The 24,689-nt window shown below is 36.1% G+C and overlaps 1 protein-coding gene across 3 annotated transcripts in view; it reads right to left on the reverse strand.

Moving 5' to 3' along the window:
* Nucleotides 1-274: 274 nt before the first annotated feature.
* The window catches only part of LOC112049740 (tyrosine-protein kinase Fer), a 65,268-nt gene continuing 40,853 nt past the window's right edge, over nt 275-24,689 (reverse strand). The window contains exons 3-14 of one of the 3 annotated variants that reach the window (XM_024087758.2): nt 16,384-16,480; nt 10,989-11,190; nt 10,464-10,601; nt 9,904-10,161; nt 9,131-9,341; nt 8,052-8,234; nt 6,465-6,665; nt 5,874-6,050; nt 5,180-5,393; nt 3,107-3,382; nt 2,702-2,824; nt 275-2,341 (exon numbers count right to left, since the gene is read on the reverse strand). In XM_024087758.2, the coding sequence (XP_023943526.1) occupies nt 2,205-2,341; nt 2,702-2,824; nt 3,107-3,382; nt 5,180-5,393; nt 5,874-6,050; nt 6,465-6,665; nt 8,052-8,234; nt 9,131-9,341; nt 9,904-10,161; nt 10,464-10,601; nt 10,989-11,190; nt 16,384-16,480 (2,217 nt within the window). In that variant the 3' untranslated portion in view covers nt 275-2,204. Of the gene's footprint in view, nt 2,342-2,701; nt 2,825-3,106; nt 3,383-5,179; nt 5,394-5,873; nt 6,051-6,464; nt 6,666-7,039; nt 7,999-8,051; nt 8,235-9,130; nt 9,342-9,903; nt 10,162-10,463; nt 10,602-10,988; nt 11,191-16,383; nt 16,481-24,689 lie in introns of those variants that run through there. The other 2 variants (XM_024087767.2, XM_024087783.2) reach the window with 2 other exon arrangements.

Here is a 24,689-nt window from a genome sequence, read left to right on the forward strand (position 1 = left end):
CATTCTGAAAGGAGACTCGTGATCAACAGTGAGCCGTAAATGGGTTGCTTATTATGATGATAATGAAAAAATTTAATTAGGCTTGCGCTTGAATACAATCATGGTTAATGGGAAATATGGTCTTCATTCAGAAAATGTTTGAAAAACGCTAGAATAGACTAGACGTTTTAGTACTAAATGAATGGGGTTTTTCTTACTAGTTTCAACCCTTGTTAGATATTTACATTTTACTTGTTTGAGACTAGTTACTAATGGTTTTGAGAAAAAAAAACAGTTTCAAAATTATGTGGCACTTTATTAATATCATATAAGTATATTTACAGTATTATCATCAACATCATATATTCATTATAATTATTATATACTCAGAGGCACAATTTAACCACTTTAATATACTCGCGTCATATTAAAGAGGGGGATAATTGTGCCTCTGAGTATACTAAACACTCATTGAAGTAGACCAATTATATCTTACTTCCAGTTACATATATTTTAATACCTATGACATAATACTAGCTTTAAAATATAAAATAAATGGAAGCACTATGTAAGGTTATCACATTCTCTATTTAATACATAATAATTATTATAATCATAATAAAAAATAGCAGATGTCCAATTTGCGTTGCTATACCATTTATTTAAAACCGAGTAGGTATTTTACACAATGTAAATATCATTTATATATTTATATAGGTACCTTCCTACTCACACCATCTGTTGTCAAAAAGTTGTACTTGCTATCAAATAAATTGTATAGCAACGAAGCGAAACTAAATGACACTATAATTATTTTTTACAAATAAAGAAAAATTACAAATGTTTTGAAATTAAGTTTAATATAAAATTATCTCAGACACGAAATAGATCCATTAGTACAAGATCTCGATTGACTGTCGAGTTATCATAAGCATCTTACCAACTCAAAATTCGTGGTTTTCATATTTAATTACTGGAATATTCGTAAGTTGCATTATTTACTTGCAATACTTGAATATTTTTGCTGTAATTGACAATAGGCACCGTAACTTTTCAAAGTCGGTTAAATAAAAATCTCTAAAACGACAAGTTTAATAATAGTGTTTGACGATGTCCCATAGGGAAAAAAATGTACTTTTGATTTTACCCATGTGTCCCAAATGTTTAATTTAGTTTGTGTTACATAAAAAAGGCATAACAATATTTTTAGGGTAAATAAGGTGAATTTATACTTTATTATAATATTTACTGACATAATATCAAAAAAGAAGTACAAAATAATATACAATGTACCTACTACATAGGCACTTAATACTCTTAACATATAATCAAAATCATGAAAACCGAGTTTGACACAAAATATACCTACTTGTGTATATTACCTGTAAAGTATTGGACCCCTGTATTGGACCCCTGTTTCGGATTTCAGACTTGAAACAGTCATTAATACAAAAAGTAAATTATTATACTGGGTGTCACGTAATTAATGGATAAAACCCATGTGGTTGATACACCACCTAATTATCTAAAACTCATTTTAATAGTTTTCAAAAAATTCCTAGGGTGACCAAGATATATTCTTTTTTCGGATTCAAAATTTTTTTCTATGTCGAAACAGTTTTTTCAATCAGAATATATGCATTGAAATCAGTCAATCGAAATTTAAGCATTGGTATTTTGGCTTAACACATAATAAAATACATTATAGATAATATATTTCAGAACTAATCCAATACTTCAAAAACGAGGTTAGTTTTAACGGGAAAAATTGTGAAATTATAATAGGATTTTCCTATTTTAAATAGGTTCATCATTACACTTTCATTTAGTTACATTTATATGGGGATTTGTTTACAACCGAATAGGGCCTACAATATTCCGTGTTTAATTTATACAACCAAACGTATGCAACGGGAAATTCCCAAGTTGTAACAGAAAATGTTACACTAGGAAAATGTAACATTGCCTATTGTTGATATAACTTTACACTTACTAGTTACTAATGTAACGTTACCCATTGGTCATCATTATTGTTACCAGTTCTAGTTACTAATGTAACGTTACCATTAATCATTAATGTTACCAGTTGCTAAAGTAACATTACCTATCGACAATATACCTAACTGTTGTATGATGTACTGATTGATTTGATGATGTAACGTTTACCAGCTGCTAATATAACGTTACCTTTGGATAAAATAACGTTACTAGTTGCTAATATAACGTTACCTATTGTATATGGTGTCTATGATTGTGTATATCTGATGGAAATGCGGTCGTTTGTCCGGTTCATACTCCCAGCAGCGTAGCATTAAAGCGTACACATCCTCTGAGCATCCTTCCGGCGCGGGCATACGGAAACCTGTATGGATGAAAATGTATGGATGAGTAACTTCTCCCTTTTTACCAACATTTCCCTTCACTGCTCTACTCCTATTGATCATAGCGTAGGTATAAGTTTACTATAATCTGCCCAGGAGTATATAGAAAATTGGACCAAGTTTCGTTAAAATCCGTCTAGTAGTTTTTGTTTCTATAACGAACATACAGACAGACAGAGATTGCATTTTTGGCATCAGTATCGATCATCACCCCCTGATAGTTATTTTGGAAATATATTTCATGTACAGAATTGACCTCTCTACAGATTTATTATAAGTATAGATTAAATTGCGTATCTTTGGCGTACAGGATTATATATAGCTAAGCTATGTGGTCTTACCATTGTCAATTTTCTCCCTGGCGCGCGAGTTGCTCATGCCGGCGTAGGGCGTGTCGCCCTTGGAGAATATCTCCCACATCAGCACGCCGTAGCTCCACACGTCACACAGAGAGGTGTATTTTCCTGAAATCAAGAAGAATACATTATATTTACTTTTGAAAACAAAATGATATTGTATGTCTTCTTCTTCGAGTGCCTCTCCGACTAGCGAAGGTTGGCAATCAGCTTCGTAAACTCTTCTTTATTTTTGGCGAAGACTCCACTCCACTCTGTGACTCTCTGATGTTTATCAAACAAGACATTTTTGCGACCAACGCCTCTTCTGCCAGCAACTTCTCCCATCAAGATAATTATTCAATAATCTCTACTGTATTAGGTTGTTAATAGTTTAGTTATAGAAATTACCAAAATTAAGCGCCTCCGGGGCCGTCCATTTGATAGGTATCTGCTTCATTCCACCAGACACGATGTATTCCTCTTCCTCTCTCGACATGCCGAAGTCGGATATCTTCACAATATTATCGTCTCCCACCAGACAGTTCCTGGCAGCCAGATCTCGATGGATGCAGTTCTTGGACTCGAGGTATCGCATCCCGCCAGCAGCATCCCGGCACATTGCCAACAGTGATCGTGAACTGAGGTTTGATGCTCTTGTTCGCAAAAATGTGAGGAGAGATCCACCTGAAAACAATAGATAAGAATAAAATCTAAGCATTTTAGGAAGAATTCACATAAATTGCCATTTCTTTCAATATAGGCTAGGTACTAATCTTTAAACTGCTAACATGCTCGTAATTTACATGGGCGTTTAACACGCAACTAAAAAATACTTTCTGATATTTCTAAATTAATCCATATTTTAGATTAAATTAAGCAAGATGTAAGGGATTTTCGTTAATAATAATAATAATAATAAAGCCTTTTATTTCCACATCAATTTACATTTCAAACGTTTGTTAGGTGTGTTAGTTTAAATTATAATTATATCTATATATTAATTCTAATGTTAGTATGGTTAGTTATCTTCTTGTGATGTGGATCCCGTTTGGGTGAAGGCCTCCTCTTTCTTCTTCCAGTAATCTCTATCTTTTGCGAGAGACATCCATTCTCGCCCTGTTTTGATAATGATGTCATCAGCCCACCTTTTAGTTGGTCTGCCGACGCTTCTCTTTCCAGGTGGACCTTTCCAGTTTGTGACTTTTATGGTCCATCTACTGTCTTTAATTCTTGATATATGCCCAGCCCATTGCCATTTCAATTTTAGAGCCTGTGTCACAGCGTCAGTGATTTTTGTTTTTTGTCGGATAATTTCTGCCCTTATTTTTTGAATTTTCCTTAGTTTTAGTATACTTCTTTCAATCGACCTTTGTGTTGTTCTTAGCTTAGTTTTCACTGTATGCGTGAAAGCCCATGTCTGACATCCATACAATAAGCTGGGCAAAAGACAAGTGTCAATTACAATTTTTTTCATATCTGTAGTATAATTACCTTTTAAAATTTCCTTCAAGGACCAGAATTTGTTCCAGGTTATTTTACACCTTCTTTCCACTTCTTCTTCGTTATTTGTTGTGCTGAAAGATACTTGTTTACCCAGGTATATATATTTATCCACATATTCTATGTAGTTGCCATATATGTTTATAGGAATTTTTTGGCTATTTGTCATTATTTTTGTTTTGGAAGCATTCATCTCAAGTCCAACTCTAGCACTTTCTTTAACCAGTGACTGTATCATAGTTCCTAATTCTCTCGATGTTTCGGAGAGTATAACAATGTCGTCCGCGAATCTCAAGTGGCTCAGATAGGCACCGCCCACATATAATCCCTTCATTTTCCAGTCTAGTTGTTTGAAGATATTCTCCAGGACAGCGATAAAGAGTTTTGGTGACAGAGGATCACCTTGCCTTACTCCCCTTTCTATTCTTATTTCTTCTTCTCTGGTTTCGAGTTTAACTCTGCTTGTGGCGTTGTTATATATATACTTCAGGATATTTATATACTTTCTGTTAATGTCCAGTGATGATAATGTGTCCCAAATAGAATTATGGCTTATACTATATAAACCATTTCCCAAGCCGACTGGTCCTCGTGGGAAAGTAGACCATTACCCTCTTTCCAAGGGATTTTCGTTAAGGCTTATTAATTGGCTGGCTATTAAATATAAAAGTACCAGCAGTAGTTTGGTATGGAATATAACTAAACTTCTAATGATTTTAAACTTATTTCGTGGTTGTTCATTATGAATATTATTTAAACGGGTACATACCATGATAAAAAGACAAGATTTTTAAACGTCCCGTCGTCTCGTCGTGACCACGATCCCATGCAACTGGCTCGAAATATCGACATAAAAATCTTGTCTTTTTATCGTGCTATGTACCCGTTTAAATAAAATTTATAACTAATTATATAATCTATTTATAATCTATTTATTATGCGAAATGATTGTGCAACTTTGTATCCTGTAGGTATGCTTACCCGAGACTAGTTCCATGACAATCATGATTGGTTGCTTTTGTACTGCGATGCCAATAAGGCGGACGATGTTAGGGTGCTGGTACTGCTTGAGGATGCGTCCTTCTTGTAAGAATGTGCGCTTCTGCTCCTCAGGGAGTGCCACGCGACACGTCTTCACTGCCACTTCTTGGCCTGTAGTCTTGAGCCGCGCTTTGTAGACGTCTCCAAAATTACCCTTGAAAAATTAATTATGTTTACTTTTAACATCTAAAACTGGACTTCAGTCATAGTTTTCGACAAAACATCCATCACTGAGGAAATCATTAAACACATGAAACTTTCTTCGTCTTCAGATTTTAGTTCTTTCTTTGAAGATTACTTATGGAACCAAGTATGTAACTAGGTAGGTACAATGTTGGAAGTTAGGACTAGATACAGAAATTATTCTCATAGTCATTTGTGGGGAAATTCAAAAAGGAAATTTCATTTATGCCAAAAATTCGATATTAATGCAAAAGCTACAATGTTCTTTTTTATTTAAATTAACCTAAATGGACCGTTGACATCTATAGATAACAGGGAGCCTCTGGATGCTGGCAGCTTAAGACCATGGTGTTATAAGTATACTTAAACTTATAACACCATGTTCTTGAGCTGCCAAAAAGAGAGTATGTCTAGCAGTGAACGACCATCGGCTGCTGATGATGTTACTTACCCGCCCAATCTTATCCAAAAGCTGCACGTGGTCATTGTTAAGTTCCCACGTCTCCCGTGGCACAGCTCGTCTCAGCAAAGCTCCTGAGCGCGCAGTGACGGGCACGCCGCTCGCTCTCTGCCACGCTATCAGTTCTGCTACTGACGGGAAAGCTGCTCCTTCGAATCTGTAGTGACCCTGGAAAATATTCTTATGTTGAAATCGACGTAGGGGATTGGTTGATTATAATAGAGGTCACCAAACTAGAAGCAATCTTTAATGTTTATCTTGAGTTTTTAAAACAATCTAGAAATTAAAATAAGTTAGTGCTATCGACAAATTTCTGACTGATAAGGATCATTGATATAAAAGTGACTTGGAGTTCATTGGATCACGCAACCGGTAACCGCTAATATAATTTAATTTAATACGAAACTGCTGAGTTTCGCGACGGCTCTTCTCAGTAGAATGTACCTATTTTCTGAAAAGGTAGTAGACACACTAGTGTACACTACAGGCAGACAATTGTGAAGTTTCAAAGGTCAAGCCTACTTGACAAGAACATTAGTTTCCTTTTTATGCCATGATTTATTTTAATCAAATATTTCTTACCTCTGGCGTGGTCTGTACAATAAAGTGTTTGTGTTGCCCCCAACACACGGACAGGACTAGTTGCCTGGCGTGATTCCTCGTCGTTTCCCGCACCAGGTAATCTCCATCCGCCCTCAACAAGCGTACCACCTCCTCTCTCGGTAGCACCCCATGAAACCATTCCTGGTCGACCAGTGACCGCTCTGTCTCACTCACACTGACCTGTTGACATAAGAAAGAAGGAGATGACTAACTGATGTTACATTTAATAATGACACATTTTCATGTGCGTAGGCTGGTGCAGTGCTTATAATTCCTAAGCCGGTGCGTTAATTTATTCTTCACTAAAATAGTTTGATGATATCAGGAAAACTTTGAAAAAATATACGTATTCATTACAACTGCTCTTTGGGTATGTTGTAAGAAGATATTAACGTGAACCTAGTACCTACTTATTTTATATCGTAAAATACGATTTAACTTTTCATATTTTTTTATAAAAGGAACACTTTACAAAACAATTGTATAATTAGTATCATAAACCATGCACAGAACACGTTGGTTAAAAATCAAACCACAGCAAAAGCGTGACATACACCGTCTCTCTCGAGTTCCAATTCAAGTTCCAACTGCAATTGTTTCAACCTCTTCTTCCGCCGCGGTATCGGTATCGGCGGCAACAAATCCGCTTGCGTTATATACATTTCAAAGGGATCCATTATTCCAGAAAGAGTTTAAACCAAAATCACCGATGTATCATTTTGTAGATGACCAACGACTTTCCGCAATTGTCTGAACTTGAAGGAAATCTCCCACTGACACGCACGACGCACTCGAGAAACATTTCTGGAACGACTCAAGCGTCTTCACCTTGATTTTGAAATCGAGTTTTAGAGCGAACCGATGCTATTTTAATTTTATATGAAGCCATATTCCGGTGTGAAGTTCGTCAGTACGCCGACTGAAATACGAAAATAGAAATTCGGGAAACGCAGCGCACGTACGTAAAAAGGTTTTCCACATGTGCATTTTGGAAAACTTAAGTAGGTATGTAATTGAAATCTATTGGACTAAGAACTATGTATGTGGTACATAGTATTGTTTTTGCTAACTTTTTAACATACTCTTTAAAGGTTTAGGTTAGTAAATTAATAGTTGAAGAAAAACATCGCTTCAGCCAAAGGTGGTTCTCAAACTACATATATTATAACGTCGATAATAATGATGAATCGAAAAATGCCTATCTCTTTCTTGAAACTGCGATCGATCGGAAAATCTTCATCGTGGGAACAAGTTGAAATACTAACCAAAACAAGAACAAATAGAAGACATTGAGAAGCTCCTGATGATTGCTCCTACAGTTCAACATAATTCCTCAGAGAACTGGAATTACCTAATCGTCGTCATCATGCATGTTAGACGTGACATGCGTGCGAATATCGTTTGGTTAGTGGCACTCACCACGCGGTTAGGACATTTACAGCGGATCTTTCTCCGCTTCTTAAACACATCACTCTGCACTTTACATTGAACATAGACATCTAAGCGTTTGCGGAAACGCCTTTTCAAAACCACTCTCTGTTTCCGGAGCGTCGACAACAATTTTACCGAGTCTGAGGGTCCTTCGCTGCTGCTTCTGTACGTTTTTGGCGGTAACGCCGGGCTTGATGGAACGGATTTGCGTCGGAAGGGACGCGTGAATAGTCTGAAGAACGGCTTTGGTGGTATGATAGAATGCAGGTGCAACCGCAAAGTATCCATCGACGCTTTCGAGCCGAGTGACGCGCCGTCCTGACAATTCAATGCCTAGTTTTAACTTTTATAACCACAAAACTACCAATTTGTTTTACAAAAATTACTATTTACTTGGTCAGACTTAAATAACATTCTGTGAAATTACTGTTTCATCCTTAGTGACGTACTTTTTATACTAATGTAAATCCTTCAATTTATCTTAGGACTCTTTACTTTCGAATGAATTAATTTGGTCCATTATCTGCTTGTAATGTGACAGTGCTATCGATTTTATCGAACAAGCAACGAGTCTCTCAAAAGTGCCTGATTTAAAAGGTAGCTAGGTAGTTACGTATAACGTTACACAAGATAATATTATAATATCAAAAGACTTGCCGCTTAAAGTTTCGACCTTAAGATTATGAGATAAAGTGACCTAAACAAATCATTCAGAATCTACAATTGCATTATGTCATTGTAATACTATTTTCGTTTTCATATCGTCATAGTCAACTAATACTGAACTAATTGGCCACTAAATCTCCATGGGCTAGAATTATCAAATGAATAATATCTGATATGACTCTAATACGGAATAATACAATACGGTATAATTTTAGAGCTATTTATAAAATAATGCTTAGGAATAAGTACCTAATATCGATCTCTCTTTTGTAAGGAAACCCTGTTTCAATTCCCACAACGTAATGTGTGATAGCTTGTTCTCCATTATTTTCTAAGAATGAATTCATACCATCAAGAGTATGGGTAAAATTAAATTGTACCTATTCCAAATAAGCTCGCTTTCATAGACTGCATCGTCACTGGACCTGTGCCCACCCTAGGATTCTGGGCTAATTTGATACTAATAACAGGCTTGATGGCGGGGGCCATGTCCATCCTAGGAAATAATCTTAGATTCGCCAATGCTTGTCATTGAAAAACAAATATACCTGATGATCTGGTGAGCTGCCATCCAGACTATCGACGCCTACAACTTCTGCGGATAGATCGGGACAGCCACTAGGTGCTTCTTCACAACCCAACTCTGCTAAAGCTGCTCGAATCATTTCAGCTTGTTTGGCGCATTTGCGTTCAGACACTCTTAGTTCCAGCAACTTCATCGGCTCAGGTGTTGTTACCGGAATTGGTGGCGGTGAATGCCTGGAAGAGTAAGAAGTGGTTCATAAAATATACTGAAATACCATGTTAATATTGAATAAATAAGTAGGCTTGTTTTTTGTGACTAATACGAATATGTAAGATGTCAAGGACCATGATTGAGATAAATGTAAATTCTGCTACACGTAACATATTGTATCGATTTTCCTTGATTATAAATATTGAGACATTTGGTTTTCCTATTGAATCACTGATGATCAATAGTTAAATTACATCAATCTTCGAAAATGTTGAGAAATAAAAAGACATCGTTTATTTAAATTCTACAAAATAGTCAACTGCAAAGTCTATGTTAAAAATCGATTAAGTATTCGGAATCCTCTTCACCAATCATATTTGTAGTCCTTAATCATCGCATGTTCTGTGACAACTCCACATAGAGTAGTAGATTTCAGAAAATCTTTTCGTTACGGAGGCCTAAGTTATAATTACCTACTGCTATCTGCGTGCTAAATTCCAGCGCGATCCTTTCAGTGGTTTGAGCTGAGTGATGACAGATCAGTCACTAACGGTTGCCTTTTATACATTTATAATTTTGACTCACCTATCTATCCCATTAACACCATTCGTCATCCCTGTATTATTATTTTTACAAACACCATTTCCAATGATTTCGGGTCCCTGTAAAGCTGTCTGTTTCTCCCTGTTCTCCTGTAAACTGGACTCCAGTTCGGTTAACTTTTCCTTTAACCACTCCACTGTAAGGTTGTCAACTGTGAGCTGGTTTGGTTGAAGTTTGCCGCTTGTATCTTCAACAAGACTCTCGTCGAAGTTAAAGGTAATTGGAGTTGAAGGGGGTGATCTGAAAATAATAATTCGGTTATAATATGTAACTTGGTGAAAAGCAAATCCCCAAAAGCCTTTTTAGCTTTTACCAAGATTGTTTTGACATCAAAAATTAAAATCATTTCTATAGTGGAAAGCAATTCGTCAACAAACGATTACACAATCAGGGGACACGTAATTTTTTTCTCACATCAAACAATATTTTCCCAAAATTTTATTTAAGATGTTTTTTCATGTCACAATCCTCAAGTATATTCAAATAAATTTATTTTTTAAGCAATTCTGTGCAAGTCTTAATAACGTCTATGTTAATCTTACTTGTACTTCTCCATGAATTCTTTGTACTCGTCTTGCGGCCTCAGGTTCTGAACGGTTGACTCTACTTTAGACTGAATCTCCCTGAACTTGTCCGTGCTGAAGTCTGACCTCTGGACCACTTCAACCAGGATTCCTTTCCTAAGACAAATGAAAATTTCAAATTTCCGTTTTTTTCTGTAAAACCTTACAGATCAAACAGAAATTACTAGTATGTATGTGAAAATACAAACTTGTAATAAGGTACGTCAAATGTATTAGATATGTCAATAGCAAAGGCCTCCCCGTGCTTGTCTATTGCCTCACCCCAAACATGAGTTGCATACAAAAGAAGACCTCCAGCTGACTTTTCTTTACGAAACCGGGTTTCGTAAAGGAAGTTCAGAAAGGGGATCAATGCACTTACGATATGCAAGAAGCTTAGAGTTTAATTTTTGCTCCATGCTCTTGGAGAGTATTCAGGATATTACAATAGGCCTATAGTTTTGTCAATTATTGCTATAAAATTACTGCCAGGCAACACCTTACCATGAGGAAGCCGTGGCTTCACCCTGCCTCCTCTGCTGGTCCAACAGCGCCGGCAGCGAGGCGGTGCGCAGGGCTCGCTCGCACTCCGTCGCCTCGGCCAGCAGCAGCACATACTCGTTGTGTGCTCTGTGCAAGCGACGGCATGCCTTGCCGTATTTGTCGCGCGTCTCGTCCAACTTACGACCGCCTCTGCTGGTTGGACCTGAAAAGGAAATCAAACTAGTTAAGCAACTTTTTCGTAGATTAAAAGAAAATATTTACAAAAATCTGAAACCGCGGAGCATTGTTGGCTTGTGATAAAACCTATTCTCAAAAACTGGTAGTGAATTCAGGCTCCTTCAACTATTGAGATGCCTCGCAAAGTCGATGTCAAGTTAAGGTCCATAATGGATCTAGCCTCGCCATAGATAAAGAAACTATTCCACTGGCCCCTAAGTTACCTTAGGGGCCAGCTATATGGGTTTAACTAGTTTAATGGCAAGGATGAAGAAATATTCCTTATTCTTATTTATATTCATTCATCATCATTATTATTAGGTATCATTCGGCTCACTGCTGAGCTCGAGCCTGTTCTCAGAATGAGAAGGGGTTAGGCCAAACACCACGCTGGCCAAATGCGGATTCTCAGACTTAACGTAGTGAATTAAGAAAATTCTCAGGTATGCAGGTTTCCTCACGATGTTTTTCCTTCACCGTCTGAGACACGTGATATTTAATTTCTCAAAAAGCACATAACTGAAAAATTGGAGGTGCATGCCCCAAACCGGATTCGAACCTATACCCTCCGGAATCAGATGCAGGGGTCATCCACTGGGCTATCACGGCTCATTAAAATATGCCAATTAGTTCGGTGATATTCATTATCTGAAAGCCACCGAATTGCCGAATAGCGCATACGGTGCTTAGTCATTGCGTACGTGACCTAATAAAGCTGAAACGGTTCTAACGGTGCGTAAATGTCAAGTTAGTTATACATTTTCCATAATCGCGTAAACGCTATAAACATTGTAAAGTGGCGTATGAACGGACACCGAGTGCAATGACATCAAAAAATCATTGATGAAACAGCTCTCGCACGCAATTTGTATGAATGCATTTAAAGCAGCATTAAGGATGACGTGGCCATAAATGCTGCTTTAGTAGAGACAGTCTTATTTGGATGAATGATTGAGACCTAACACATTCACAGTGTATTCACCTGTTTGGAGGGAAAGAGCAGTTTTCGAAGAGTCTTGATAAAGATCAAAGATCGAAGCTAAGCGTCTACCAGAAACAACTTTTATATTTATATAATACTAGCTGACGCCGCAAGGTTTCACCCGCGTGGTTCCCGTTCCTGCAAGAATATGGGAATAATATATAGCCTATAGCCTTCGTCGTTAAATGGACTATCTAACACTGAAATAATTTTTCAAATCGGACCAGTACTTCCTGATATTAGCGCGTTCAGTCAAACAAACAAACAAACAAACTCTTTAGCTTATTAATATTAAGTATAGATAATATACATATAAAAAGTAATTTTTAAAAATTAAGTTTCATATTTAATCAATTGAGGATCCAAATTAAACCACGATCCAAACTCCATACTTGTTGCCTACTGTAGTGTGTTTCCCTATGTTGAATGGATCATGAGCTAACAAACGTTCAGCATTTATAAAATTACAAAATTAATAAAATTATTTTCTATCTTTAGAAAAGCTTTCTATCTTTCTATCTTTCTTTATAACGCCTTTAATCTATCTCTACAAACGATGATACTAACTTATCTTTGTTTATACAACGATATCAATTTTGAAGTATAACGCCTTTTAAAACGCACCCGAATAGCGACGCTATAGTCTATTACAGTCGAATGTCCCGCTTTGAGGCAAAAATTTATGGTCACACCACTCATAGGGCACGGACTCGGGACGTGCACACTAAAATGGCCTGTACGTGAAATGGGAAGTGTTTAAAATAGCGTGAATAATTGCACGTATAATCTTGCTACTCGAGTTCGCATGTGTACTGATAAATAGGTTTGCTTTTGCGAAATTACGTCCCGCTGGCGCCAGTTAAGCTGAGACTGGTGCGGTCTGGCCGATATCTCCGAGTTAATGTACGCCGATTTGTGGGCAGGTTTGATTTAAGGCCAGTGGTACACGTGCGTAGATTTTGGTATTGGATTTTTTTATGTCTCACCTCGAAAAACGTCTAACAATCGAATAGAGACACAATCTAAATTATCATTACTTAATTTCAGACCCGTATTGGAATTTTGTCAAATTTTTGCGTATAATAGCATATCTAGTTAGGAACCTTGTACACGTCACAGCTCCTATAATATAACAAAATCCCCAAGACTGTGATGGACCTGCCAATGCATAGCTTTAAGCAATGTGTTAAAATTGATGAGTTCCTTATAAATAAAGGCGATTAGAGGTCATTCATTATTAACTGTAGTCTATGACGCTTTTGTACGATAAATAAATAAATAAATTCGATCATCTTCCACCTTCACACAGCAAGTAAAACTATAAGAAATTGTTATGTTGCCAATAATTATAAATTATAATACTGTATGATTTTGAGCAACTGTTGAGTTATTTGCCGGTTTCTTCTCAGTAGCCTTTCGAACCGGTGGTAGATTACTCTTTACAAATAGTCAACTGACGTGTCAAAAGTGCTTGTAAACTGAGCCAACTTGAAATAAATGGTTTTTGATTTTGAATATAGTCTGTGTTTAATTACTATAAAAAAATGTGTAAAGGGCCGATATTTGGCTCGGTTACCCTACGCCAAATTGTGGGCAGGTTTGATTTAAAGCCAGTGGTACACGTGCAGCCACCAACCGGTATTTTTATCAAGGTCTCTATAACTCAAGAGCTTTAGTTTTATTAGCAACTGGTATTTTTCGTAACAATCCATCATGAACAGTGAATAACAATAATAATTGATTTATTTTGCTATTATCCCCGAAAATCTTCTTTGTACATTTACTTTTCACTACAAAACCAGAGCATCCTCAGAAGATGTTGACTACAATATTTAATTGCAAATACAAATATGATAAACTACCGCAAAGTGACACCTAAAGTGTTTTTCAGATAGCATGGGTACAGTGACAGTCGCCTGTAAGACGTTCATAATACGTACTATTATCGTGAATCGCGGCAAACGTTCAAGAGTGAATGCGCATAATACTACATGTTACAAACTGTACTTCTATTCATGAAATCCATATATCAGAAACCATAATACAATAATATTTTATAAGAATCTCGTTCCCCTCCAATTAGTTAAAAAAAACTGTGTTAGGAGTGGACTATTGTCGTACCACAATAGTCCAGCGAGTGAGGGTCGAACTACCACCTCTCGATGATAAGTCCGGCCTCTTTACTGTGCAGGAAATGGGTAACACAGAATTTATAAAAGCTATATTAGTACGTCAAGCCATCGTACAAGTACAATGATAGGCTTCTAAGCTCCAAGCGGATCCATGCATAACGTGCAACCTGATCAAGTGCGGAAAAGGTCAGGGGCGTACCGCTGTATCAGCCGTATCAATGATACGGAGCCCCCGAATTACAGGGCCCCTTATGTGTAAAAGCAAAAATATAGTAGGTAAAATATCTTTTTTCCTGGAAACTGGGAAACATCCCACAAAAGTTAACTCACTTTCATATTTATTTAAAGCTAGCATTTTTGTTTCTTTTGTGAGAAATTTTTACCCCTCATTGGGGCTCGCAACTAATTTTGATATAGGGCCTCTCCAAGGCACGCTATGCTATTGGAAAAGGCCCTCACAGAAGAAATAATATAGCTACAGAGTCAAATATTACCACGGCTTACCGTTAGATAACAATATCCCCAGGACTGTGATGGACCTGCCAATGCATAGCTTTAAGCAATGTGTCAAAAAACATTTACTTAGTCGAGGTTACTACACCATTGATGAGTTCCTCAATGATAAAGATGCTTGGTGGCCATTGGATCAGCTTCCACCTTCACACAGGAAGTAAAACTATAAGAAATTGTAATGTTGTCATCAATTGTAAATTATAATATCGTATGATTTTTTTAAAAGGGCAACTGTTGAGTTTCTTGCCGGTTTCTTCTCAGCAGACCTTGCCTTCCGAACCGGTGGTAGAACCTTTATAAATAGTTAACTGACGTATCAAAATTACTTGTAAACTGAGCCTAATTGAAATAAATGAATTTTGAATTTATTTAGATGTGCAAACGTGTGTAACGCAGTTTATAGACGTAAATGTTTTCATGTGCGCCGATTGCAGTGCATATTAGCACCTGGGTGTTTGAGCTGGAACAATTGGCCGGCAATCAGCGTGGGCGACGCGTTGTGTTCACCGGCCGACGTAATGGAAATGAAATATGAGTGCCATGGGCTAATGGATTGAATGTGAAAGAGAAATGGCGTTTAAAAGTCAATTGTCGGGGCGAAGGTTAACCATGTATTTGCTCTCGGGTGAAGTAATAAAGCGGAAGCCGGTGATGCCCCGGCATTTGTAGTTTTGAAAGAAGAAGAAAAAAGAAAGAAAGAAGGAATTTAGATCATGCAGCTTCCATTGGTAAGTATGGTTGGCAACTATACCCACCTCTACTAAAAATAAAAAGGACTTTTGCCACTTTAAATATTTCTGGGCAAATCGTATCGTCAAGAATAATCAGTAAATCAGACACAGAGTCAAGACCGGGAGCCGCAGCAGAAAAAGCTGAAAGGCACAAGTAGGCCTTTCTGATTGAGTATTACATATTTATTCCTTTTGCCCTGGAGACCCTTGGGCGATGGAGTCGCAGTGCCAAAAAACACTGATTCATTTCACCGCGGCTTGTTGCCTCGACTGGTGACAAAAGGGCTATACATTTATTGCGCATACATACTTACATTTTTTGGGCAAAGGATCAGCCTGGCTGTCCAGGGCGGAAGTAGTCCAGTATCCTTGACACCATTCCACGTGGGCATGATTTGTATAGGTATTGGGCTATGTTAGCTTTAGTTCCCTATTTATATTCTTTCCCTAGACCTACATAGCAACTATGAAGTTTTGATGACATAGTTGCTATGTCATTACAGGTAGCAAAGCTCCACATTAGATAGTGTCCTCAGCTAAATTTCTTTAACATTTAGCTAATGGTGGTACCTAGCTCTTCAGACTTTAAGGGCGAAAGGTTGTCATAAAGCTATTTCTGTGACTATTATTATAAGCTCTTTCTTCGCAAGTTCTCTCGTCAGGGGTTGCCTGGTGGAGATTACTTTTAGTAATAAGGCCGCCTTTGCATGCTAAGTTTAATTTATCTTTTTATTGTTTTAATTTATAATTGTATTTTTGTGTGCAATAAAGTATTTCTTCTTTTCTTCTTCTTCTAAGTATCGAAGTAAGTGGATACTTACATTTAAGATAATTCTCTTCGAACTTCGCCCTCATTTGCTTGTAGGACTCCAAGCACTTCTGGTACTCGCTTTGTTTCCTCTGCACCTCTTCCGAGAGCTGTTAACAAAATGACAATAAATCAGTAAAATCATATTTATGACACAGCTTACATTTATTCACTTAAAATTGTTTAGAAATATCTGCGTATTCCGATGTAATTGCTAGTGCAAAAAATATTGGGAAACTCCTGTATATAGATTGACTATCGCAAAAAATATTGCGGAACTCCGGTATAGATAGATTTTCGTGAAAAGTGAAATATTGTTACCTAAGCGTTCATTAATTTAAATTATTATTCTTCTCGCTCTTTATTGATACATAAAATGAAATGAACAAACAAACATTCGTCATTAACGGTAACATTTATCTTTACAAATATATTAAACACATTCGTAAAGCAAACGTGAAAATATACACTCAAGTGTGAACAGATTTAATGGTCACAAGATGTTAAAATCTCCATGAAATTTAAGTAAATGCATTAATTATGCATTTTAAGCAAATGCTTTACATAAGAGTGTAATAAAAAACTAAGAATTAGCAGGTAATAAACATTCTAATTTCGTTAATTTAAAGCGTCAAAAGTGTTTCAGTAACTTATACGATTAATGAATTACTTGAAATAACAAGGATGATGGAGATAGTAGACCGGCTTCCATGTTCATATAGGAAATAGAAGTATTAATAATTTGTAAATTAAGTCTAATAATTTATTAAATCATATTGTAAATGATAATAATTTAATTAAACAGATCAAAAGAGCAACTTCTAAGTTATCTTCTCAGTAGGATCTGCTTTACAAACCGTCGTTAAAAACAGACAAACTTGATGTTTCATAAGTGTTTGTAAACTTTGCTTCAATTCAATTTCAATTGAAATAAATGAATTCGTAAACCTGATGAACCTCCAACTTTTCATTTGTGTGCATTTTAAGAAATTCAATATCACGTGTCTCAAACGGTGAAGGAAAAACATCGTGACGAAACCTGCACACCAGAGAAATTTCTTAATTCTCTACGTGTGTGAAGTCTGCCAATCCGCATTGGGCCAGCGTGGTGGACTTGGCCTAACCCCTCTCATTCTGTGAGGAGACTCGAGCTTAGCAGTGAGCCGAATATGGGTTGAAAATGATGATGATAATGAAATGAATTTAAAATTGAATTTTTACTACCGCAGATTTGAAATACCTACCTTCCTGTCGAGAAAAACTCACAAAATTAAACATTCAAATAAAAATGATTTATTTATATAACTTTTCATGTTAGATTAAATGTATTAGGTACGGTAATTTCAAATTGCAATTAAAATGGGAGAATTCATATTTTTATTCGTTCCATATTTGGTACACGACTGGTAAAGAAGCGTTATACTCGATACTTGTAATTCTATTGATGTTTTTATAATACTATTGCTAAATACATTGGTAAAATATGTTAGCATCTAGATCTAGCTCTTTAAATCCTCTCGCCAGGGGTTGCCTGGTTACACGAGAGATTAGTTAACGGATTAGTTATAGCTGCCTTTGCACGCTAGTTCTTAGTTTAAATTATTATATTTTAATGTTTTTTATTTATTTTTGTATGCAATTAAATATTTCTTCTTCTAGTTTTATCCAGAAAGAGACCCCAACCCCAGAGAGAGAAACCCAAACCTACAGATATACATACTTCATTTTGGTTTACGAATTAAACTTACAAAACTGTGCTTTTTATCTATCGAAGAATTTATCACTTAGCTTCATTATTAATTAATGAAATACCTAATCTACAAATTCCTACGTATTTCACAAGTAGGTATTAATTATGCGCGAATAGCATAGCATAATAAAATTCGCAATAAAAACACTGTGCTTATTTAGAGTAACATGATATAAATCTTTTCACGGAAGACGTTGTCGGCGAGTTTTGACATATGTGGTTGATTTGTAATTTTATAGTACCTACTCTATATTACAATTAATTAGGTTTAATTATGTTATGCTTTCAATACTTTGTCAGAGACAGACTTTAATTTTACGGTAAATACATCCAATTTAATGTAGGAACATACCTACATACCGACTTGATGCTACGTGATGTAAAATGTCCACATTTTAAGTTCTTTATATAGGTAGTAAGTAAGAAAGTAACTTCACTTTGTTTGTTGATAACGGTTATAACTTATTCCTATTCTAATTAGTACATAAAATTATAGTTCAATTCATTTTGGACCATACGCGAATTGGCAACATAGCATTAAACCACATTTGAACCAAAGTCGATTCCTTCTTTTAATTATGTCATTATCGAAGCGAACAAAATGAAAATTATGATTAGACCTATCTTACATATTCACGAAATCATATTTTTACTTATAAATTCAAACGTAATCGTCTGTACGTCTTTAGATCAATTATAATTACTTTGTACCTACTTATAAAGAGACTATTTATAGTCATGAAAGTCTCTCACGGTAAGTAGAGCAATCTAATAACAAGCTAATAACTTAAGACCAATTATAAAACATAAGTACTTCCATATCCACATCCATGCTTTTCCAACGGCTTAATGTGCTCTCCGAGGTACGGTGGTCTAGCACCGCCAACTTCCCAACACCAGACAGAATTTTTGTGCATATGACCTCTGCTTTAGATTCGGAAGACGTAGGTTCGAATTCGGTCCGGGACATGCACCTTTAACTTTTCAGTAATGTGCTTTAAGTAATTAAATATCATCTATCTCAAACGGTGAAGAAAAACATCGTGAGGAAAAACCTGCATACCTGAGATTTTTTTTAATTCTCTACGTGTGTAAAGTCTGAAAATCCACATTGAGCCAGCGTGGACGACTAAAGCTAAAGCCTAACCCTTCTCATTCTGAGAGGAGAATCGTGTCCAACATTGAGCCGAATATGGGTTGTTAAGGAGGATCTTGCGATCCAAAACCATATAGGCTAACCACTGAACTGGCTGTTAATAGAATATTTAATGTTGGTGAATATTCTGCAAACTCAAATTAACTAATTAATTATGTACACGCGGCAGTGACGAGACGAACCGGCGATCGTGATTGGTGACGCAAGCGCAGGCTTGGGAATGTATGCCAAACATTTCCGGTTCCACTGGAAGGCTGACAGCGTGTCTTGTAATGTCAATATACTCATTGTGTATTAATATAATACATTGTACCAACAGGACTAGTTGATTCGATGAATATTTATTGCTTATAATTATAATGAATTGTGACGGTTTTTGCGACTTTTACATAGTTTGGTATTAACTTGAACCATGTTATAATTTCATTAAATATAGTCGAAAATGCAAACGTTGTACGATTGTGAAACAAACAAAACATTAGATATCTAGGTAAGTGTAAAGTTAGCATTTTAATTGCAGCAAACGTGAATAAGTGATAGGTCATCATCATTATCAACCCATATTCGGCTCACTGCTGAGCTCGAGTCTCGTCTCAGAATGAGAGGGGTTAGGCCAATAGTCCACCACGCTGGCCCAATGCGAATTGGCAGACGTCACACACGCAGAGAATTAAGAAAATTCTCTGGTGTGTAGGTTTCCTCACGATGTTTTCCTTCACCGTTTGAGACACGTGATATTTAATTTCTTAAAATGCACACAACTGAAAAGTTGGAGGTGCATGCCCCGGACCGGATTCGAACCTACGCCCTCCGGAATCAGAGGCAGAGGTTATATCCACTAGGCTATCACGGCTCAAGTGATAGGTAACTACATAGAAATATGTAGTATATAGAGTATAGACGTTTTAGTATCGTGTTACGATCATAGGTTACTTATAGAACTAAATACCTAGTCATATGTTTAATATATAAAAGCCTCAATGGTTTAGCTAATAATTATTAAGTATAAAAAATAATTTGAAAATATAAAACCCGACTGCTGTGAAAAATATTCTGATGTCTTCAGAGCGCCGTAAATCATTGTATCAGTCATAATCTTTAACATTTAATGGTAATCCTTACAAACTAACGTTCAAAGTCCGCTAACCCGCATTGGAACCCGCAAGTTTAATCTCCAAATCCACTTTTTACAGGGACATAATTGGCACAATATTAAACCCTTTTAATAAGCTGATTGATTATGATTTTATAGTAAAACTTATGGAGCGAGCTATACTTGGAGTTTCTCTGCGTAATCGAATCAAAAATGAGGAGATCCGCAGACGAACCAAAGTCACTGACATAGCTCAGCGAGTCGCGAAACTGAAGTGGCAATGGGCAGGCCACATAGTTCGAAGAGCCGATGGACGTTGGGGTCCAAAAGTACTATTATTTACAAACAAAATGTAAATTTTAAACGAAGTAAATTGACCTGTAGTCAGATGAATAGAGAGTTCAGTCTATGTTAATCAGTACAATACAATACACCGTTAACTTTAAACTGATACACCGAAACCATTCGCACGTGACTTGCACGCATCACATATCTATCAGTTAAGATCGTGTATACATTGACGTTGGGGACCCCGCAGCGGAAAATGCAGTTTTAGTTGACCCCTTCACTAGTACTACTGATGACATTAAACGAGGGCCCTTACAAAAATCCAGCAGTAGACGTACACACTGTACAGACGAAATTTTACAATGGATGTGTTAGAAACGGCAGGACAATATAAAATACAGTTTTTTTAACTAATATATCGAATCAATTCGCAAGTTAATAAATTTACCAATCATCATTATTATTTACAACCCATATTCGGCTCATTGTTGAGATCGAGTCTCTTCTCGTCTCCTATCAGTATTAGAGGGATTAGGCCTTTGGCCAAACGAGGATTGGCAGAATAATCATAGAGAATTGAGAAATTTCTCAGGTATGCAGGTTTCCTCACGATGTTTCCTCCAATTTAGCAATGCAATAAAAATGAAATCTATTAAGATTTAAAAATTAACACGATAACATACTGTTACGACCGACAAACCGAAACGTATAGTGAAGCTCGGAGTTTATTTTGATCGCCTATACGTATTGCAAAACGCTTCGCAGCATAATGTAGCCTTGGCCTTATGACGCGGTTGCATTATGAAGTGTCAATCCACTATACAGAGTAAAATTTTCGGAAGGATCAGATTATCATTTCTCTTCACAGGTTTGCTCGTAAATATTTTTTTTTAGGTAGTCACTATCTATTATAAGAAATGAAAAAAATAAATAATAGAATATTTTATAATGCTTGCAATTGTACGCTTAGGTATTTTAAACTAAGCAACGAATTTAAATGGGGTGTTCCACAATAGTCACAGTGGTTCAAAAAGCGGGTTAATACGTGCTGTGTGTTTCCAGGTCGACGAAGTCGCGGGCATCCGCCAGTTTATAATATATATGTATACTTAAAGATTAATACTCATTAGTTACTAATAAAGGTTTTAAAACTTTTGCTTAGATTATAAATTAAATTTGTCACAAAGAGATTAATAATAGTCCGGAATAATGCACAGTCATTATTTATCCCAATATTGCCACGGGAACGAGATGTACCCGAAAACCTAGTGAAATCGCCGGCCTACGAGTACATCAGTATTTTTTTTTCTTATTCTTAAGGAATAAATAACTTTCTTTGCTCAGGGGTCAGTTAGTTGTGGATATAGGTAATCTCTACCTACTTGTAGAAGATACAGGTGATACTTGTGGGATTATAATAATACACTGATCGCTTCCAAAATCTCACTTTCAACATAATGGTCACATTGACACCGCCAGAAAGTGAATGCGGTAAAAAATATCAAGTGTACATAGAAAACATTCGATGAACAACACTTTTTACTACAATGCAAAACGTCCAATCACGCGAAAGCGGTCGGTCGTTTTTTTAAGGCCATGTAGACACTGTTGGCAATTATAATTTTAGAAAAATTCTCTGGTGCATGCCTTGCTTTATCAACCTACATTAATTCATCATCATCCATCATCATTTTAATGGGACTTTCATTGGAAGATGGAGGAGGTCTTTGAGCAGTGCTGACGATGTCTTAGATGGTTAAGACATCGGAATGGAAAAACGCTGATCCCAACTTAAATGCCAAGTACAGAATGACATCCATATAAGATAATAATAATGACCAAATTGGTGTTACACCACCAACTGCCCAACTAATAATTTCTTGTAAGAAAGAAAAGCGCAATTTTTATAGCCCGACCCAGTACAGGACTGGAACCCACGACCTCATGATTCGAAGCTTGCCACTAGGCCATCAAGGCCATCAGTATAGCCAAGACTTGATTTTTACTGTTGTCGACTCATGGAAAACTCTAATAACGATCCATCAAAAGATTTTTAACTTAAGTCGTTGTGCTTGTTGCTAAACTAACTTTAATATATTTTTTTGGCAGACAACATTTAGTGTTGTTTTTAATGCAAAACGTGATTGGTGAAATTGCGGCTTACTTTTACTCGTAAAATATCTTTTTCAGTTTTCAACACAACTACTCGCATAGAATATGTTTCTTATTGGACATGAAATGAGTTATTTTGCGTAAAGATTATTTTTTATTTTGTCTTTTAATAATTCACTAAATAAGTTCAGAGGATTCAGTCCAGTGGCGAGCACAATGACTAAGGTCTAGGTCAAAGTCAATTTAGGTATGCATTCATTATACGTAAAAATTGTATAAAACGGAAAATTCTTTCTCAAAAACAGGTTCGTAGTGAACCTTCAGAATAAGTGATGCATTATTGTATCTATGATGTGCCCGCTACTGGAAAGTCATCTACTTATAGTATAGTTATAGTAGTAGTAATGAATTTTATGGGGTTTTCATACCTCGCAGACACCGATAACTGAATGCTTTGATTCGGTTTCTTAGAATGGAATCCTTACGACGAGATTAAAACTTTATAGGGACTTAAACTGAACACAAAGGGTCATATTTTAGCATTTGCGCCGTCGGTAATTGTAACACTGGGCAAAAGAAATTTATTTTAACTGCAATGTAAAAATCGTTTCGGTTATATTTACGACATTAGTTAACGGAACTATTAAATGATTTTGTAACATTGATTCAAGTGTCAAGGATAAGAAATACAGCAGCAATAAATGTAGGTACAGTGTTAATATTAATTAAACATAAAACGAAGGCCAATTAGTGATTGTTGTGATTTATCAAAAAAATATATACACCATAAATAGTAAAATGAAAAAATTAATAAATCAGACTGTTGAATTAAAAATAACGGGAAATCCGGCATATAAACCCAATGACACTTCTACTGAGATGAGTCTAATAACACCGCATATGTTAAAATCCTAAAACTTTTAAGATATAGAATAAATTTAAATACATACAGATGTTATGTTGGCTATGGAAGAGTGAGGCCTTCTGTTACAGGCACCATCATGCCCGAAAGAAAGTTTTAACAATGAAATATATAAAAACTTGTATGTTTAACCAAAAAAGATTAATATTTTCGTATTTTAACATCCCAGAGAATGAGGCATGTAGATATACTTGAAAAAACATTTGTGTCAGGGACACAAATGGTATCCTTAATAAATGTAAATGGTATCCTAAGTAGTTGGAGCTGCATTGTGGGTGTAAGCGCCATATCGTTCCACATCATTCGTGGAAAGTTTGACAGTTACGTCATGCATATTATTCTAATTTTTTATGCAGCTTTATATAGAAAGTGGTCATTGGCAGGACAACGTCCTCGGTTCAGCTATTATCCATTTTAAAGATAATATTGATTGTTTGTTTGTTTGTTTGAATTGACTAGGCCATGAAACTAATTGTCTGATTTGGAAAACTGTTACACCATTAGAGACCTACATTATCCCTGATGAACATAGGCTGTATATTATCCCAATATTCCCATGGAAGCGGGAATTACGCAGGTGAAACCGCGGGCCGTCTACTAATAAAATATAGGTAGGTATATACCTATCTATATACTTCTCATTTTGCATATCATGATTATCGAGATGTTTCCTAGATGTCCAAAGTAACAAGAAAACACAATATTATTATAATGAGTTGACTTAATATTGAGTCGAAAAGAGAAAGTTAATGTTGCAGCAAATTCGCAAAGGTATTGTGCAAGCTTAAAGCTACCTAGAAACCTGTCAGACAACACCCGGATTAAGATTAAAATAAATATCATAATACCATAATTATACCTCCTGGCTTGGAATATTAGGTTTTATTATTTCCAAGAATTTCTTAGTTAAAGTACAGAATTGGGAAGATGGTAATGTCACTCCTGAGCCATGAAGAGTACGTTAAAATCCATCGGTAACTATCATTATCATTTACGTC

The sequence above is a fragment of the Bicyclus anynana genome, chromosome 10 (genome assembly GCF_947172395.1).
Source record: "Bicyclus anynana chromosome 10, ilBicAnyn1.1, whole genome shotgun sequence".
NCBI lineage: Eukaryota > Metazoa > Arthropoda > Insecta > Lepidoptera > Nymphalidae > Bicyclus > Bicyclus anynana.